This window comes from Rutidosis leptorrhynchoides, chromosome 10, assembly GCF_046630445.1.
Source record: "Rutidosis leptorrhynchoides isolate AG116_Rl617_1_P2 chromosome 10, CSIRO_AGI_Rlap_v1, whole genome shotgun sequence".
Taxonomy (NCBI): Eukaryota; Viridiplantae; Streptophyta; class Magnoliopsida; order Asterales; family Asteraceae; genus Rutidosis; species Rutidosis leptorrhynchoides.
In genome coordinates, this window is record NC_092342.1 from 7538060 (window position 1) to 7557947 (window position 19888).

Here is a 19888-nt window from a genome sequence, read left to right on the forward strand (position 1 = left end):
TAACCTGGATATTCCGTTTAAATTAATCGATTTCGTTATTACTATGTAATCTATAGTTAATATTAAAATTCTATAATGATGATGTTATTATTAGGCTAATTTATTTGTTAGAAAAATTAAAAAGAGAAAAAAAATATAAGCATAGTGGGTGATGTCATTAATCTAAATAATTTTGAATTAAAATTGAATCTTATTAATTAATTATTATTATTAAATCTTATTAATAATTATTTTAATTATTAAAATTAAATAAATTTAAATTATTTTAATTAATTATTTTGAATTGAGTACGAGAAGAGATATAAGCTATGCAGAAGGAAACCAATTCTAAATTTATATTTTAATTTATACTTTATTAAAAATAAAATGACAACCAATATTATCTCTTATGATTGGATGTGATTTGTTTAATATGCATTTTAGGTGTTTGATGAAATGTTCAGCTGACGAGTTTCTTAGTCGAACTCTGTAATTCTACGGATCATTAAATTAAATAACTTTAACATTTACCTCAAACATATAATTAAATACCTATAAACATATCATTACACTTTAAACTGTTTCGTTTATTATTATTACCGAACTTGAAGAACGTCTCTTTCTTCCATTACAAATCTCAACCCAGAAAAAAATAAATCATCTCCAAATTCTCCAGGAGAACCTTCTAATTCAAGTAACCTAAACACAAATCTTTCATTCAGTTTTCAATTCCGATCGAGAGTTTTCTGTTAATTGAGCTAAGGGATGATGTAAACGAGGGCTTAGGGTTTTTTATTTCTCATGAAGAAGATAATGAAACGATTTCCTCAATTCAGTAACTTTATGTCAACATGTTTAATTCTACGATTTTAGTTTTGTAGACTGAAGATCTACCTTTTTTTTTATTTATTATAATTTGAGGTGGAATGGAAAGAAATGGAATGGTATTAGTGATATTGTTGTTATTTATTTTGTCTCCTTCTGATGCGTTAATCTCTCGGAAATTAGTTGAAGTTTTGGATCAAAGTGGTGGTTCTACTGGTACTCAGGTTGGTGATCTGTTAGTCTGTTCTGATTGTTGCTATTTTATTGCTCATTATGTTGAATTAATTGATCATCAATTGAATATTAAGATAGTTAAATTTTACCTTTTTACTGTTTGATCTTCGATGTGATAATGTGCTATGTATTGATTACAGTGATTATAGGTAATGGGAGATGAATTAACAATATGATAGTTAATTAGTTATAAAATATGGTTGGCACTAGTGATCAAAATGTACGGTTTTCAGTTGGTAGGTTTGCTGAATTCACTTGATGTTGCTCTTTGTTTACGTAATTATTAAGATCCATACATGATATATAGATTGTTAGGCAAAATGCTGCATATAGATACAACATCAGTATATGATGATAAAACTCATATTAATCTTGAATGCTGAACATGTCATGCCAATAAACTGAATTGATGGATCATGATTGCTTTAGTTATAGGGGTGATTGTCAATATTGTACCTCTACGAGACCCCATACATTGTTTAGTAAGTAAGCGATGATTATTAGTAATAGTTTTGTGATTGCCAGCATTTTCTCTATGTTGTCCAGTGGTGGAACCAGAAATTTTTTTCACATTGGGCGAATTTTTTTTTTTAAAAGCGTTCACATTTACTGTAAATATTTTTCTTCCATTCTTCCATGAAAATACAACCTTTTGGGTCATGGACTTTTGGGTTGGGGGCAAAATATGGAGGCTTTTAGGGACAAAACCAAATTTTAAGCCTGAAAATTTCAAATCCACTAGGCTTTAACTCAAAGTCAACCTTGTTCACCACTACATTTTATAAAGCTAGTTAGGAACTTGTAGCTCATATGATTTTAAAGTGCATAAGATTGTTAGTAAATATCAGGGTATTATTTAAGCTACATATTTTATCAACTTGTATTTCCATAGTTTCACGTCTCTAGTTAATTGAGTCGACAACAAGCGTCGATTTATTGGCGACTTGACTGACTTTAGAGCCTAAATTAAATTTCAGGTAGGATTTAAAACCCATGGAAATTTGATTTTACCATTTTCATGGCATCTCAATTTTATTTTTTTAATTTTTTTCCTACTTATTGGACGGACGGAGGTCCACTCGGAAGCAATCTCTCTATCCGCCGAATAGAGAGAGGGATGACTTTCTCTACTTTTGAGAGTGTTTTCATTCTGTGTGGAGAAATGACTTGTTTTCTATTCTCGGATAGGGGAAGGATTGTCTACATCTCACCTCTCCCATACACCACTCATGTGGTATTGGGTTTTGTTGTTGTTGTTGTTGTTGTTTCTATAGTTTGACACTTAAAGAGTAGGAATAGTGATTTCATTTAAGGACATCTTCACATTCCTTTCCGAAACTCCCCAAATATAATACCCCAATATATCCAAACATACATTAAAATCATCATTAATTTTAATTGGGCATTGAAATTTTTGATTTGGGTATATAAGATGTATAGGGACTTTTTTTGGGGGGGGGGGGGGGGGGGGGATGGGATATATGACTCTCCTCCTTTCTTTTATGAGCGGTAGCTTGTTACAGATGTAAAAGCATATATCAACATAAGTTTTTGAGAGGTCACCTCGCCTTGTGATTATTTATTTAACTTGTTTACTTGATGCAAATATGTGGTGCATATTAGAGAAGCTTTCTACTGAATATGTTCATGGATTTCAGGGTTCACCTTCATCTTCACCACCACCCGATGATAAGAAGTTAAATATCTCCCCGGATGCAAAAACAAAGCCAAAGGATACACCAAATACAACTCCCTCAAATGTGGATTCTAAGGGCTTGAATGATGCTAATAATAAGACAGGTTCTGAAATTTCTAATGGTAAGATACCTGATAATGGGAAGAGTCAAGGTGGTAAGGTGAAAGTAGAAAACGAAAAGCAGTCAGAAACATTTGCCAGCAAAAGTTGCAAGGGAAATTCGATATGCAGTGACCAGAAAAAATCCATAATTGCATGTATTGAAGATTTTGAAAGTGGTAAAACCGTCTATCCTTATTCCTATCGTGTGAGCTATTTACTATTTATTCAGGACTTTAAATAGGTACTAGCTTTACACCACATGTAGCAATTTCAATCCTTTTACTTGTTTTAGGTCAATATAGGTTGCATTATAATCATGGATGGGTCTTATTCCACCATAAGTGTTCTCCAGCAGTTGAAACCTTTTAAATGCCTTTCTAGATTTTAAACATCGATCATTATTCCGCAATAAGTTTTACAATTTTACTCGATGCATTAATAGTATTTGAATTTGAACTTAGAGAATATAGACAGGAAAGTGTTGATGGGGTCATGGGGCCACCCAGACTCAATCTGTTTGGACCCATGTTAATTTTTGTTTTGACCCTAAGCATCTCGACCCACCAATTTTTTACCTTTTGTCTCAAGTTTTAACCAAATTCTGTTTATACTATATTAGCCATTATGTCAAGCATGAACAGAGATGAGAGTCAGAGGATTGTCTTTTTCTTCTTCTTCTTCTTCATAATAGATACGTGGTTATTTCTATGCTATACACTTAACCATTTTCTTCCTACCAGGTTCCAACAAGCTGACGCTTCTTGTGAAAAACGAACAAGATACAGACTTGAATGTAAATATCACCTTTGGAACATCTCCATCTACATACAATAATTTGCCACCTTTTGGGATACGTGGTCATGGGACGGAAATGGTTCGTTTTTCTTTGCTACTACCTTCATTATTTCACTTTTGATTCAACTTTGTTTTTTTTAACCACTAGAACTTCAGTTCATTGTTATCGGATTAGAATCTTCCTGGAGAAGTTTACAGTGAGCTGTCTTTAGTGTCTAGATTCGTAATCATCTTTAATAATGATTTCGCGATAGAATCTTTCTTAGATTTGGGCAACACGTTTGTGGATCCTGCACAAATCTATCAACTTCACTGAGTATCTCAGTGCCCAAAATATTTAGTTGGCAAAAATTCTGATAGTATAAATTAGCAAAAAGTCTGGTAGAATACAATATACATCTGCAAATTATGGTAGAGTATCAAAACTTGCAATAAATAACAATATCACTTTGGCTTCTTCTCTAATTTGGTAAGAATCATTGCTAGAATCATTTAACATTCAAATAGGATATAATTCCGTTTGACCAGTGAAAATGATCAAAAATTCAAATGAAAGGACATTGCTAATTATTGTAATCTGTGCTTTCAATTTTGGATCGTAGTTTCCTTTGTTTTTTCAGATGTTACTGGTTCTCAAAAACCTCAATTTAAGCGTATGTTTAGTTAAACATTTACATTTAATTTGGGACTGGTGTATATAGTTTCCTGTTTAGATTATCATAACTATCATTATCATTATATATCGCAGGTTAATATAACATTATCTGGAGATAAAAGCACTAAAGTTATTCTCGATGCTGGCAATGGGGGTTGTGAGCTTCAGTTTGATTTACCCAAATTACCACCCGTTGACAACCCTTCAAATTCTAAGGATTCTAAAAACACTCCAAACCCCAAAGATGTCGATAACCCCGTAGACAGTCCTGAAAAGCCCAAAAATGTTGACAATCAGACAAAACCTAAAGACACCAACAACCCCGAAAAGCCTAAAGAAGACAACATCCCTGTAAAAGATAACAAACCCGACAACTCTCCTAACCCTAAAGAAGATTCTAAGCTGCCCATAAATGTTGACACCCCTCCAAAACCACCAAATGAAGTCAACGATACTTCAAAATCAAAAGATGTTGACGACCCTTCAAAGTCAAAAGATGTCATTGACCCCTCAAAGTCAAAAGATGTCATTGACCCCTCAAAGTCAAAAGATGTCGACGACCCTTCAAAGTCAAAAGATGTCATTGACCCCTCAAAGTCAAAAGATGGTGATGACCCGTCGAAGTCAAAGATTGAAAATGACCCGTTTCCAAAGCCTACACCGACTATTGTTGATACTCCGACAACCCGAAACAACATTCTCGACCAGTTAACGTTTTATTCAAAGCAAGTAACACCTATATACGGGGCTTACTTTGCGTTTCTTGTAGCCCTAATTATTGGAGCTTCATGGGTTTTATGTAGCTTTAGAAAAAGGAGAACCGACAATGGTGTTCCGTACCAGGAGCTCGAGATGGGACTACCAGAATCGTCTAATGCAGTCAATGTTGAAACTGCAGAAGGGTGGGATCAGGATTGGGACGATGATGATTGGGACGAAGATAAAGCTATAACATCACCCGGAGGAGGTATTCATAGTAAAAGTATCTCATCTAACGGTCTTACTTCACGAGCCACGAAAAAGGATGATTGGGATGCTAATTGGGATGATTAGGTTCATAAAAAAGATTAAGAATTATAGATACAAGAGACGGATATAGGATGAGGATGATGATGATGGTGGTGTATGATAGAAGTTTTGTTATCATATTTGATTATTTGTTACTTGTTTTGAATTGTGAAATTTTTGTTGGTTGTAAGTTATAATTTTAATTTCTTATACGAATTCTTGATACAAATTATGATATGAAAGAATAATGTGCAGTTTTTTTTAATTGGATGTTTGGTTTGTTTGACAGTTACCCAGTTAGTTTACTTGGTTATTCAGTTTTGAAATTTGACATTAGTTGTTTGAGACATGGATGAAAGAAAATGAGTTCATTTATTGAATCACAACACAGATATATGTTACAACATTTGTAGACCATTATAACAACACAGTGTTACAAGGTTTTATGTTCAAGAAACCATAAATTAACATACATAATTACAGTATTAATGATATAAAAACTGCAATAGATATGTCATAAGATTCATAGTTTTTCAATGGTAATTTTGACCTTGTCCACAGGCAAGGGATATGGAAGATACTTCACTCCAACATCCGGATTCATCAACTTCCACCTGCAAATCCATTCAATTCAAATACTTAAACGTACGAAAAATAATCTTAAGATCGAAAACTACATAAAACGATTTTAGATATATGAAATGATACATCAATAAAATAATCACATACTTGTATCCAGTGGACAAATGATGGAGATACAGTGAGATCTGTAAAATAGCAAACATATTTCCTGCACAAAGTCATATTCCACCACCAAATGGTAGGTAGGTTCCTGGTGCCATTGGTACCTTTAACTTGTAAACAAAGTTAGTGTTGAAAACTGAATATATAATTTAATTAAATGAAGCTATACAACATGTAAAACAATCAAACATGAACTTACATCAAACCGATCCGGGTTGAAACACATTGGATTTTCAAAATTATTTGGATCTGTGTGTAGATACCGATTCCACAGAATTACATTCCGTCCACTTGGTATAATGTATCCTACACAAGATAGTTTCTTACTTTAATTAGTAACTTAGACATAAAAATAGACTAGCTAGAACACGTTCGTACATCATTGCGAGATGATAATTCCACTTGGATTTTTGATAAATCCACTTCAACTGTGCAATGTCGGCTTGTACAGTACAAGTTATCAATGCATCTATCAAGTGGATTTATAAAAAAATTGAAGTGGAAATATCACTCCCCGACAATGGATAATGGTAATTGTGACGTGGAGTGGATTAGAGGTACTTTTTGCGTTATGACGCTGACATGACAGTGATGGAAGAAGAAGGGAGTTGTAATGGGGAGCGTTGGTTGGGAGGTTTGTTAAACGTTTTAGGTGATGTGATAAGATTTAATTGGAAGTTCGGGGTAAAAAGTTGTTAAAAAGGTAACAAAAAGGTTAAATAATAATAAAATATTGAAAAACACATCCAATTCGTCGCGTTTTACATTGACAAACGCCCCAACATTTTCCCCCACAAACACCTCCTTACAAGCGTTTGTGGTGACACATCACATGGGAGGGGGGACAAACGCCCCATTATCTATGGTATTACATATTTACATGTATACCTTTATACATGACATCTTTTTTTGCCGTGCGAAATAGAAATGCAGCAACATTTGTAACGCGGATTGCTTCATCCACAACCTTAGCAGTGTATTTCAACTTTAAAATTTCATCACTTGTGACAAGTTGTTCACCCTTGCTCTTTTTGAGCGACATGTTCTCATCCTACGTACGTACGTTAATATGAATAAGCACATACTAAGACTGATTAAATGATGTGCGCAAAAAAGAATGCGGGGAAAGAAGAAAACTAAAAGTAGATGTAGGCGTATGTACCCGAAGCTTTTGTAGAACATTTGGGTACTTTGCAAGGTAATATATAGCCCATGTGATGACAAGAGTAGTTGATTCATGTCAACCCATAACAAAGCTCACAATGTTATCAAGAACCTCAGTGTCACTTAATCTGTTCCCGACTTCCCGTCCTCATCTCCCAAATTCATTAAATTGTCCATTAGGTCCTTTGTTGGTCGAACACTTCCCCAATGATTCTTCTTTTTCTCTAATACATCCTTAAAAATCGCGGTAGCTTTCTTTCGACACTACAAAAGAAATTAGCCCACGAAGTTACAACATGTATTAAACATTGATCGCGTAGTACCTAGAGTAAGATCTACATCATTAACATCAACAAGGTACTAGGGAAAATTTCATAAAAGGAAACATGATCTACATCATTGATGATCTTACATAATAGTAAAAATATAACATGTTATACTTTGAAGAGAAAAATGGGAGCTTTTTATGGACTATGTGATCCATTTGGTAAGATCTGTTGGCTCGTGAATCGTGCAATCAATTCCCTTAAAAGTTGATTTGATGATACGTATCATACGTGACGATGACTACTAGCATAGCCTAAATCACTTGGAGTGGCCAAGAAAATGGTCAGACGCGGTCACGAAATAAACCTGTTAGGCCTATATACATCTGATTAAAAAATCCTCACCCTCTCCGAATAAAAAAGATAAACCTCATAAAAATATATAGATATTAGAAAAATTAAAGGAGTTACCTGGATAGAATGATAGAACACACTTCCCGGTATATTCAACCTATAGGCTCTAAATCTACTGTTTGCACCAACAACATATTTTTTATGCTTGTCAAGGGTAGTGCCTGGCTCAATACTAGCAAAATACATACCAATGAACTCAAAGGTGACCTTTTCCGTCTCCTTGTAAGCACTAACTTCACGACGCTCAGCGCAGGATTCGAGGGAGGAGATGATGTGGGGTTGCAGTAAAAGTGCTGCCCGCTTAAATAGCATCCGGCTGGTTAACGTATTTAGAAAAGAAACTTCGGAGCCTCAAATGCTCACTTCCATGAACCGCGAACATTGAAGTCTCCCCTACGAGCTCTACGCTAGGCCATTCGAGTTGGAAGGTTTCAGGGTCTCGAAATACAAATGTAAATGTATTGGGTAGAAATACAATCACTGATGGCCTTCCAAATAGGTGTGTCTTGTACATCCCTATTCCATCTCCATATCTAGTTTCATGATATGATCAATTAACGATCACAACATAGGTAAAAGAAAAAAGTTAATTAGCTTTTTATAAAGGGTTATATGATATTAATCAAATTAATATACTTTTTAAATCATCATATTCTGTATCAATAACTATTCAATGTAACTTAGGGATTCTCTAGTTATCAATGAACATATGCTAAATTTAATAATCACTTATGAATGTGCTTTAAAAAGAATACTTATATTTATACATATACTTGTATTATTATCGTAGTTTTAAAACTTCATTGATTCTCCCAACTATTTAGGTACTTGTGATTGGACGAAAACGCTCGACACAATTAGTTCAAGCGAATTCACAACTACACATTCAATTGGTTTTTTTTACGATCTTCATGGAATTCAAAGAAATTTGAAGAAGATTTGAAGCTAACGCCAGGAATTCACGCAATCACAAAGGAAAGAATAGCAAATTCAAAAGAGAGCCGGATCAAGCCATAACCTAAGTATAGAACTCCCTGAATTTTAAGAGTGAGTTCTACACTTACGCTTTATGGCTTGTCCGTGCTCTATTCCGGATCCTATTCTTTCCTTCCTAATTGTGTGAAATCCCGATATGATTTTCTTCGAATTCTTATAAATCCAGGGAAGATCATAACATTATCAAATTCTTGATCCATATATTTATTCGGATAAAGTTTTATCTGTTCAGGTTATTCATGAAATATATAGAAGTGTTATTCACTTATGTATGCGGTAGGCGTCACCCTGTGACTATTGTAAACATATCTCCATGGTCACCCAAAAATATGCTATTTCCTTTGTTTCAAAACAAGTGTTCACCTTACTATCTATATTTCTCTCAAAATAATTTCCACTTGCAAAAAATAACTACTAAATATCATTAAACTCCTCATTTTATCCACATTTATTAATCTTAATCATCTATATCTTGATAAATTCAGTCAAACTTACCTTGAATTTTAGAGCAAAAATAATATGAATCCAACATGTCTTAAATTCTAAAAATTTTGTTTGAGGATATTTAAAATGGGACAGATGAAGTATTATTTTATACGTGAACATGAGATTTCTTTGAAAAACTCAAGATCCGGTTTATATAGGAGTCAAATATTAGACCTACTTGCTACGCTTGGAATTGATATAATCGTCAGGCCGTCGAACAAAATTGAAATACCAAAGAAATGTCAGCAATTCGCCGATGATTGGAAAACCCATGTGCCCAGGTGGCAGCTTAACGCCTCCGTTAGACGACCTAAGAGTTGCAGTAACTAGATCGTACCAAATGTCGTTCCACCACCACAAAAGCCACCCCACTAGTGGCACCATTCCTATCACCATCGTCAACCATATCCCCACCAACATTATGTCACGATCTCTTGTTTTTTTTTTTATCTTAATTTGTTAGTGAGATATATGGAGCATATCTATGACTACTTATAGGCACGTAGATTTGATTCCATTCTATTTTTAGCAAATATTCCTACAATATTAGTAGACAAGCTTGTGTTTTATTATCGTCATTTATTTATCTTAATAGCATATTCCTTATAATAGCTTCAACTAGTTTTCGAACCCTCGCTTCGCGCCGGGGGTTCGGTTTTCAATGTATTTTATTGCGTTTAGTTTGTAAAATTATTTCGTGGCTAACGATGATGTCGTTGAAGCGCAACTCAAGTCGAACTAAAAGGTATAACCCATGAAATATTTCAATGTTATTTTAAATTAACAATATATGTGCATCTCCGCGTTTCGATATGTAATTGTCGACTTTTAAAAATTTAACGCAAAATCAACGTGTATGAAAAGTACCCAAAATATTTAGCGTTTTTTAAAAAGAATCCGTTTTGCGTATAGTTAGCGACATTGTGTCCGTAAAATTATTTTGAGTTTAACGATGGTGCCGGAAAAATTTAACTCGTTGCGAGCGAGAAGATATGACCTGTTGAATATTTGGGTGGAGTTTATTTAAGATTTTTTATGAAAATGGTGATTTGGCACTTTACCCCTGATTGTGGGGGCGGTTTTAATGTTAGAACAAAGTGTGGGGGTTTTTTTTGGCAAAGTGGAATTTTTAAAAAAGGCGAAATGACGAAAATACCCCTAGTACTATTCATCGTTTTTGTCTAATAGTTAACAAATATTCGGGTCGGCCCGCTTCGCTGGGCCCAAATTCGGTAGCCTAAAAAAAAAAAAAAAAAAAAACGCAACTCCAAGGTTTGAAGCTGCGCCCCTTTAGATTTCAACAAACCTCCTTAGCAACTGATCTAGGAATTCACTTTGATAAATTTATAGTTTGTTTAATATACATCTTATAAATTAGAGGGTTGGTAAAAGTAAAAAAATTAGTCAAAAGGAGGTGAAATTTAACATAAGATAAAAACGGGGGGCCCGGGACGGGGGACCCGGGGGGAGGGGGGCGGGACGGGGGACCCCGGGGGGGGCGGGGCGGGGAATGGTGTCAAAATTGTAAAAAAGTTTCAAATGAATAGTACTATATTTTTGTCTTCTTTTGTTTTCTAATTGAATCTATGTATAATATGGTAATCGTACAAAATGGGACAAAAGATTATAACATTTATTTAAATTAATGGGGTAGATTGTCATATACCTTGTTTGTATTCAGGTTACTACATCAAATAAGCCATTAATATTCAACAATTGATCAACTTGCACTGATTAGGTTAACTTCAATTATTCGATGCTTATGACTTACTCCGTAAAATATTCAAAAACGGTCTGTTTACTTTCCACTTAATCATCTATACAGCTCTTAATTCAATAAGTAAATTTTTTGTTTATTTGTCATTTAATCTGTCAATCTGAAAATTGATCTATTTCTAGAAGATGTAGAATCAAACACCCATTTCCATTAAGAGCCAAATGAAAACAGAGGCAAATTCAGAAAAAGGTAAACAACCCCCAAGTATAACGTAATCCTCATTAGATGAATCAAACTATATTATATGTATTATGAATAAAACTGCATTATATGTATGCTTAGCTCCGATTTAGTAATGCCAAATTCATTTGAAGGTCAAATTGTCAAAGGTCAAACTCTGTTATATTACCGTTTTTAAAGGTCAATTTTTTTACCTTTTGACAGGTGTAAAAAATAAAATAATAACCGTTACGTTGTGACATCATCTTGGGACTTGAAAGTTAACCATGGATGGGTAAGCTCGTGTGTGAGAGCCGACGTTTAAGTTGGCAGTTAACAATAAACGCACAACTGGTTAGTTCTAAAGGAATTCTAGTTATTTGCATTTCTTCAAATTTCAATGTAATGCAAACACAAAAAAGTATGACACTGTAAAAGTTATCATCGTAAATGACAACAAAACCAGGTTATAACAAGCCGGGCCGGTGACTGAAACAAGAGTTTTTGTAGTAGTCACAAGGCTCTTAATCGTTACCCGGATACATATTGGTTGAATCAACGTGTCCGCCCTTTGTAAATTTGTTTTTTCTCTAAAAAAATTATGATCTTTTCTGTTAGCTAGACGTTCCCTTGTGACCCCTGAACTGCAACTTCAGATTGATTGTCCAACGGCATGTACTGTGCCATTATGGCCCTGATCTCAGAATCCATGTACGTCTGCACGACATAGAGGCAATAACAAAAAAACATCATTTTACGATCTTGACTATATTTGTAACGGTAGAACACAAATAACTAGGAAAGTAGAAAACATGCCTAACAAGGCCAACAAAAGAAACAAGTAACCTATGCACTAAGACCACTTGTAGTGGTGGCGGGATTTTTGGCGTGTTGGTGGGTTAGGTGGGGTAGTTGGTGGTAACGTGGCAAATGTGTTAGAAAAATGGAGAGTAGTGGGGTGGCGTGTTGAATGATGTGTCAAAATATGATTGGCGTGTTGAGTGGCGTGTAGAGTGACGTGTCAACCAAATATTAAGTCAGGCACGCTGCATTCCACGCTACCGGCGTGTTAATGGAGTGTTAGGTGAACATTTGGCCTGAACACGCTCGTTACAAGTGGTCTAATAAAACATAACTAGACAGACATAAACTAGGAATCCAAACCTAAAGTAACAAACCCCTGAAGTATACGTTGATCTGCGTTGACTTTTTCAATAATGAGCAAAGACATTTACAAATAAAAATATAAAGGAGTTTAACAGAGATGATGCATACCCGGATTCTGTATTTGTAAAATGCATATCCGATGCCTCCAACAGTTGCCAAACCAAGAATGACGATCCACACAGATCCCCATCCGATTCCCAAATGAGCATCTTTACCTGTTTTACAACAACAGTACCAATATAAGTTAATCTTGAGTTTAACATAATGAAATCTCACAGTTTGTTTTTAACTTTTTGAAGAATGAGTACCGATAATTCATGAAAATATACTTTCGGAGTGTACTAGATTCAAGATAACAGAACAAAAAACAGTAGCACTCACTTAAACATGCATCGTGCTCTCTAATGTAGAGCAAATCGCCACCACACTGACACTCATAACTACCCCAAGTGTTTTTGCATTTGCAGTCAGGACACTGACAAGCCATCTTCTCTTCACATTCATCTATGTCTGAAACATAGACATAGTACACATAAAAGATTAAAAAAAAACACAATAATAAGTTACGGGATAACCATATAATAAGTTTAACTGACACTCATAACTACCCCAAGTGTTGGATGCATATTTTAGGATATCTAACAGAAATGTCAAAAACCATCCCAAGATAGATTAGTGGTTGTGGGTCTATTATTATTACTTCATGTTCAAGCCTCACTAGCAGCATATGTTGGGACGGACAAGGAATAAGGTCGGAATCAGTCACGGGATAACCCAGTTAGGCCGCGCACATATGTGTAAAAAACACCTCTTCTCTGGGTAGACTGAACAGAGAAAACCTTATCCGTTTACCCGTTTTACTTGACAGAAATGTCAAAGTATATGAAAGAAAGAAAAAAAATATGTAAAAGCATTAACCTTTCACAATATTTTGGGACTATTGTCTCATTTTCCAAACATACCTTCACAATTTTTGACTCCATCTCCTTTAAATCCGGGTGGACACTTGCAACCCTTAGTATGATCATCCTAAAAAATATAACAGAACATGAAAATATATTTTAATGAACAAATAGATAGATAGATAGATATAGAAATATATATTACAAATGTATAGAGATCAAGAAAGGGTGTGCACTAACAATACAAGCAGAATAAGTACTGCCCTGTTGACTATCTTTCCAACAGCCTCCATTGTTAAGTCTGCAACGTAAAGCTCCCGAAGCTTCAAAATAAAACAGCAAAAAATGGGTATCCATAGAACTGCATAAGAACGAGGTGCGGAGTAACTAGCAGTTCATACAATACAAATTACCTTCACAGTGTTTATAGCCATCACCAAAAAACTTTACCCCCTGCACAATTGGACATTGACACACTCTCCCCCTGAAAGTATCCTAAACAACCATTCAAACTACTAATACAAAGTTCTTAATAACAACTACATAAACCGCCAAAACAGTATCAGAAAATGTTCTCTGTACCCTGCAGGCTGTTATATTTGTAGATTTATCGATCCAGCATCCTCCATTGTTTTCCATACATTCATTTGTTTCTATTCCTACAAGCAACATACAGAAAATTTGAAAACTGATTTATAGCATACTAATGGACATGTCATAAATAACGTATGATTTTTGGTTTTAAGTACCATCTCTTAGACAATTAACTGGTTCGGTTGTCTCCTCGAATCCCGAGCAAATGGCCTTCAAAACAGTTCCTTTATCAAGCTTACCTAAATCAAGAAACAATTAATCACTAATGTTATCTTTAATTTGTCACACATGTTATTCGTAAAATTACTAAAATACCCTTCGTGTAGAACACATACCCCTGAACTGTCTGTTGTTTATTATGAGAGTTGGCAGTATTGTAACATCTCCTCGAGGACCTTTCCCTATCTGCAGAATCACAAAGTTATTTCCGATTTTTTTATTTTTTTATTTTTTTGAATGAAAACATAAAATGGTTTACGATCAACACCTGTGCTTCCTGCTCTTTCTTGAGTACCACGTTCTCTTCATCTGCTTCAGTATCACCGACACATTCTCGTATTTTCTCCACATCAACACCTTTCATAATGAACATGTCGTAACACATTAACTTATGCATCAATCTGAAAAAAAGATCAAAACTTTTTCACAATTTATCAATCTTTATCAATAAGAAAACTCACCAAGTGATGCAACTACATCTTCAGCACACTCTTTAGTGTACTTTTCTTCATTCATCGGACAACGAATAGAAAAATCCATCACATAATCCCACCAAAGCCACGGTTTACCACTTTCATTCGCCACTTTAAAAAAACACGCTTGCCGTAAATTTTGAACAACTACATCTTTCCCATTATACCCTCGACTAAAATCGTCTTCAGGATCAGGAGCACAATATCTTCCATGATTAATACACTGAGACTTACATTGTCTACTCAAAATAAAAGCTTCAGGACAATACCATGTAATATAATGCGGCGTAAATTGTGTGTACCCTTTTTTCTCTAATATTTGTGCCACTCCTTTAAAATCTCTTAAAAAATCCTGTTGACTGTCACATTTGGGCCCACATTCGTCGTTACTATTTGTCCAAAACTCGTACTCTACTCGATCATCTGGGTGAGGTAGAGCTTCTCTCCAATCAAGATTCATTTTCACCATTTCGGGCTTTTTTAAAGCTTTTTTTATAGCTTCCCCGAGCGATTGAGTTATGAGGGCTGATGGGATTGATATGTTTTGTAAGTAATTCGATCCTGTGCGTTCATCTTCTGGTGTGTCCATCGTGATCAACGGTTCTGGTCTGTCGTCTGCTACAAGAATAGCCGCAGCTCCAGCTTTTTGTGCATTCCATGCCTTTAACGTAAAATAACAGTCTGCAACATTAAAAAGCTATTCATTTTCGGCTGTTCTGAAAAAATATATAATTAGTTTCTTAGCTAAAATCCAATCTAAATTTACATATTACTAAGGGCTGGCTACTTAGGTTAAAGGCATTAGGGTCATCCACTGAAAAACAAACCCCGTGTGCACCTCACGTGATGCAGACTAAGTTGGGGAACTAACGTCTGTTACCTTCAAGGACCAACGACGCAACTTTTTCAAACATTAGGGTCATCCACATAAAAAACTTTAGGTCCATCCATGAAACTTTGGGCAAACACTGGGGACCAATGGTGTATTTTTGTCTATTTAAAAAAAGTAGCCATTATTTTGAATGTGTAACTCTCAAGAACATAATCAACCAAATGCATATAAACATATAAGCAACCAAATAAAAGAAAACATTAGAGAAACAACAATCATAACTAATGAGAAAATGGATCGAATGGTGAATTTACCGCCACGATCAACAAGAAGGAAAACAGGAAGACCAGCACCAGATTTAAAACTGAAAGTGACATCATCGTAGAACCTTTTGCAAGCCTTTTGATTAGATTCTGGATAAACAACGGCGCCAGCTAATGTTCCTCCGTATTGAGGAACACCGAAATTACCAATTGCACATTCATATGTATCTTTCAAACTTTGTGGTGAAGTCACCCTCAAACTATTCTTCTCAACCACAAATCTTCCAAATGTGGATTCACACATGATCAAGAAGTTCAAAATACAAATTTTGAACCATAATTTCCATTCCCTCATAATTTCTTTAATCCAAGAAAGTTTAATTATGGGACCCAATTATCAAAATACGATTTTGATGATAATATCAACCAAAATTTCTAACTTTTTAGATGATACTACACATTAAACACTCTTTTTTAATGAAATCAACATGGGTTTCGGTAAAATCTGTGATACGATCAAGAAGAAACAAGAATCTGGTCCAAGATGAACAAGCTTAGGAAAAAAGATTGCTAAAAGTATGCAAATGTGTACGAATTACTTGTACCCTGTGAGACTAAAATGTTGTATTGTCTACAAGTGTAAATCATAGAGAAGTTTACATACAGAAATAATCGAGACTCGTGTGGTGTAAATCACCATTTGATCAAGTCTCTGTTTGATATAAATAATGTCTAAAAATATGTTTCTATTATATGCAAAAGTTGGATAAAAATAGGATCTTTTGATCTAACATTCTAAAAATAAACCTCCTATACTATTCTAAAAATAGATTTGTTAACTTTAGATGAACTCACATTCCTCAATGCCAATATTGTCATGGTGTTGTTTTGTTTTTGTATTTCAGAGTTACAAATGCCAAAAAACAAGTGCAGATTATGATATGTGTACTTTGAGCAAAAAGTAGTAGATTTTTGAATATACTATGAAAATATCAGAACTGGTATAACTATTGTAATTCCTTAAGAGTAAAATCATACTGGTGAAACTGTGACTTCCATGACTTGAAAATGGACTTATAAAAGAGACCAAGGTAGTAAAAGTCGGCCTAATCGGGTTTGAAAAGTAGTCCGACTCGATTAGGGCAAGTCAGTCAAGTCAAATAGGCCGTTCAATGCAACTCAATGTCAACGGGTCAAAATTGGTCAAAATATAATTTTAAAAAATTAATCGGTCAAAATTAGATTTATCCGCTTAAAGTTGTTCTAACATTTTTACATGACTTATAATTAGAATTTTGAAATATTTGAACCACCAAATGGTATTTATATTCTAGACAGTTTACCTTTATAACTATTTTCTATATTTACACATATCATTTTTATATTTACAGATATCCTTTTGAAATTTATTGTTTAAATGTATAAATAATCCAATCCAATTAGTCCCGGATTAATCTCGACTTGACGATTAATCTATACCAGGTCGAAGCCGCTTAATCCCTGACCAGCGACTTTTCCCAAATGAGAATTGTGGAAAGATGAGTCGTGTTTCCATGAGATTACGTGGACTCGTTCATCAAACTACAATTAAAGCTTGTGTCATAACAAATAAAAGTTGCAACATACTCCGATTTTGAAATTGTCATCCATCTATACTCCTACGAGTAAAAGAGTAGCCCAAAGGTACATATAATATATGAGCAGTTTACATACCAATACGTTTTAAAATTACATCTTACAAAATAAAATTTCATTACTTGACATTGGGCTGCTCCAGAACAGAGAGATCGGTTTTGTTAAGCCTTGTCCACCTGCAATACAACAAGGAGTAGATTTTTCAGAAAAAAACTGGCTGAGTTGGATACATCAAACACGAATCCAAAAAACCATGCAGGGTGGACTACATCAGGCGGTTGGGCCAAAACGGAACCCGAATACTCCTATAATATAGCAAGAATTTTTTTGGTTTACAAATTACCCTATTTTGCCAACTCTGGGGGAATTCTTTTGGTTTAAAAAATGTACATGTCAAATTTGGGTTGGATGGGTTATATACAAAACACAAATTGCTAAAAATAGTATTCAAATGGGTTAATAATTACCTAAATGACTTACAGAAATGAAAATAGTATTGCCATTATATATTCTTTATAATCATAATGAACACAATTATTATATTTATATTTATATATAATATATAAATATAAATATAAATATATAAAAAATAAAATTAAAAACAAAGAAAATGTATATATTTACCTTCCTCATGAGGATGAATAACCTTTGATCAAGCTCAAACTTAGCTGCAATTGAGGGGTCACCCCTCAACAACATCAATAAACCACCAAAAGACACATAAATGTCCCTGTAAAATGCATTAAAGATACAAATCAACATCACCAAAATAAATCAATAACATAAAGAAAATAAATACTTTGATTAACCAACATACGCTTTAACATTAGCTCCCGATCCTTCCTCAGAGATCCTATACAATTTACCATGCATCACGTATTCAAATTTGTCAGCAAGCGACTTTCTACCACCCTGTTAATGAGATTAGTGCATTATAATTCATGCCTTAAACACCTTTTTATGCAATTTTTACATAATTGGCTTTCAAATTCGAAGCATATGAATGCAGTGTCATAGAAAAAGGGTAATTAGATGATTGAAGTGTATAGACATTACAGGAGTGAAAAATCCAGTATCAGGGGTTCCATCCAAATTCAAGGTAGTTGCTAAAACCATCATAAACTTGTCTCCAACATGCATAGGATAAACATCCGTATTCACATCCAGCTGCATGTACATGTCAAACTGATCGCTATGTGCTTCAACACGGTTAACTACAAAAATGCATTTCACACAAAAAAAAAAAAAAAAAAAAAAAAAAAAAAAAAAAAAGTCATTATGCATTCAGAACCGAGCATCGATCAAGTTGTATCCGCAAATAAATGCTTTTTTCGCATATCTGTAATGCTTGTGAGAGCCCACATAAGTTTAACCATCTTTAATCAAGATTTATTATCAAAAAAGTTTACAAAATGCATCTTCAATTGTTCTCACATTAAGTAGTCCCGAACTTGTAGTTTGTAACTCAAAAATCTCTGTTAACACAGTTTACATAATATAGCTTATAACTGCATTCGATCCAAAGTGGCCAATTTACCATAATACCCTCATTGCATATACTTAGGTGAACAATAAAGCAACTAAATTTATTTAGTATAATACACGAGAAGACATAGCCACATAATAAATCTTACATCCGTGGGGTTCTATGCATATCGTGTTATCTTTTGAAAGGTACAGATTGAATTAAATCTATAAATAAAGAAGCCCTAATTATTGATTTACAAATAGCAATAGCATAGCAATTGTACATTATAATGAAAGAAATAAAGAAAAAGAAAGAAAAAAAAACCTTTATCAAATTTCTTGCCATCAGGGTCAAGTTGATCAACCCTAAATATGTCTTCAAATAGGGTTTCAACCATCTCTTCTTTTTTACAGCAATATATCTACTCCTATATATGAGAAATTTTACACAAATATAATCATTGATGATGAGACGTATACTGTAACATGTATTAATTAAGAGTAAACGAACCTGATTACAAACAAATTGAGCAAATATTCGAACAATTGAGGCTTTTTGGTACTGAAAAGCGAAAACCTGGTGGGTTTTAGGGTTTTACAAATATTCTGATTGAAATTTAAAACAAAATTACCAAATTCGTCCCTATGTTTGTCAGTTTTATTAGTTTTAGTCCATGTTTTTACAAGGCTGCATTTTTCATCCTTAAATGAATAAAAACGTTCCAATATCGTCACTTATTTTAACTTTTGTTAACTCTCCGTCAAGTACACAACATGTGCACACCTTAAAAGTATCGCACAATTAAATAATTAAACACTCAAACTAATATTAACTGATTAAAATGTTAAGGTTTAAAGGATATGTTTAAAAGCATCGTATGAAGTCAATTAGTTATGAAATGTAATTGAAATCAATGGTTGATGTATACGTTGTATTATTTATAATACGTTGTATTATTTATAATCTTTTGTACGTTAATTTTTTCTAATTTTTGCTAGTTTATTAATAAAATTTTCAGCCGTTAAAAAAAAAAAA

The 19888-nt window shown here is 34.0% G+C and overlaps 3 protein-coding genes and 1 pseudogene across 3 annotated transcripts; 1 reads left to right on the forward strand and 3 right to left on the reverse strand.

Moving 5' to 3' along the window:
• Positions 1-580: 580 nt before the first annotated feature.
• Positions 581-5564, forward strand: LOC139872627 (uncharacterized). The gene is made up of 4 exons (XM_071860539.1): positions 581-1028; positions 2697-3012; positions 3577-3710; positions 4380-5564. Exons 1-4 carry the CDS (start codon positions 906-908, stop codon positions 5337-5339), a joined length of 1533 nt encoding a protein of 510 aa, XP_071716640.1. The 5' UTR covers positions 581-905; the 3' UTR covers positions 5340-5564.
• A 122-nt stretch (positions 5565-5686) lies between these two features.
• Positions 5687-9784, reverse strand: LOC139873262 (ent-kaurenoic acid oxidase 1-like; annotated as a pseudogene).
• Positions 9785-11918: 2134 nt separating this feature from the next.
• Positions 11919-18053, reverse strand: LOC139872626 (vacuolar-sorting receptor 2-like). The gene is made up of 13 exons (XM_071860538.1): positions 18010-18053; positions 17508-17561; positions 14644-15336; positions 14451-14539; positions 14299-14368; positions 14119-14202; positions 13952-14028; positions 13783-13864; positions 13610-13692; positions 13430-13496; positions 12849-12977; positions 12576-12682; positions 11919-12017 (listed from the first exon to the last, which is right to left on the reverse strand). The coding sequence occupies exons 2-13, from the start codon at positions 17512-17514 to the stop codon at positions 11919-11921; spliced, it is 1587 nt and encodes a 528-aa protein (XP_071716639.1). The 5' UTR covers positions 17515-17561; positions 18010-18053.
• LOC139872628 (DNA-directed RNA polymerases II and V subunit 8A-like) lies at positions 17325-19432 on the reverse strand. Its single transcript, XM_071860540.1, has 6 exons — positions 19364-19432; positions 19178-19280; positions 18442-18599; positions 18203-18297; positions 18010-18115; positions 17325-17561 (listed from the first exon to the last, which is right to left on the reverse strand). The coding sequence occupies exons 2-6, from the start codon at positions 19248-19250 to the stop codon at positions 17547-17549; spliced, it is 447 nt and encodes a 148-aa protein (XP_071716641.1). The 5' UTR covers positions 19251-19280; positions 19364-19432; the 3' UTR covers positions 17325-17546.
• Between the last annotated feature and the right edge of the window lie 456 nt (positions 19433-19888).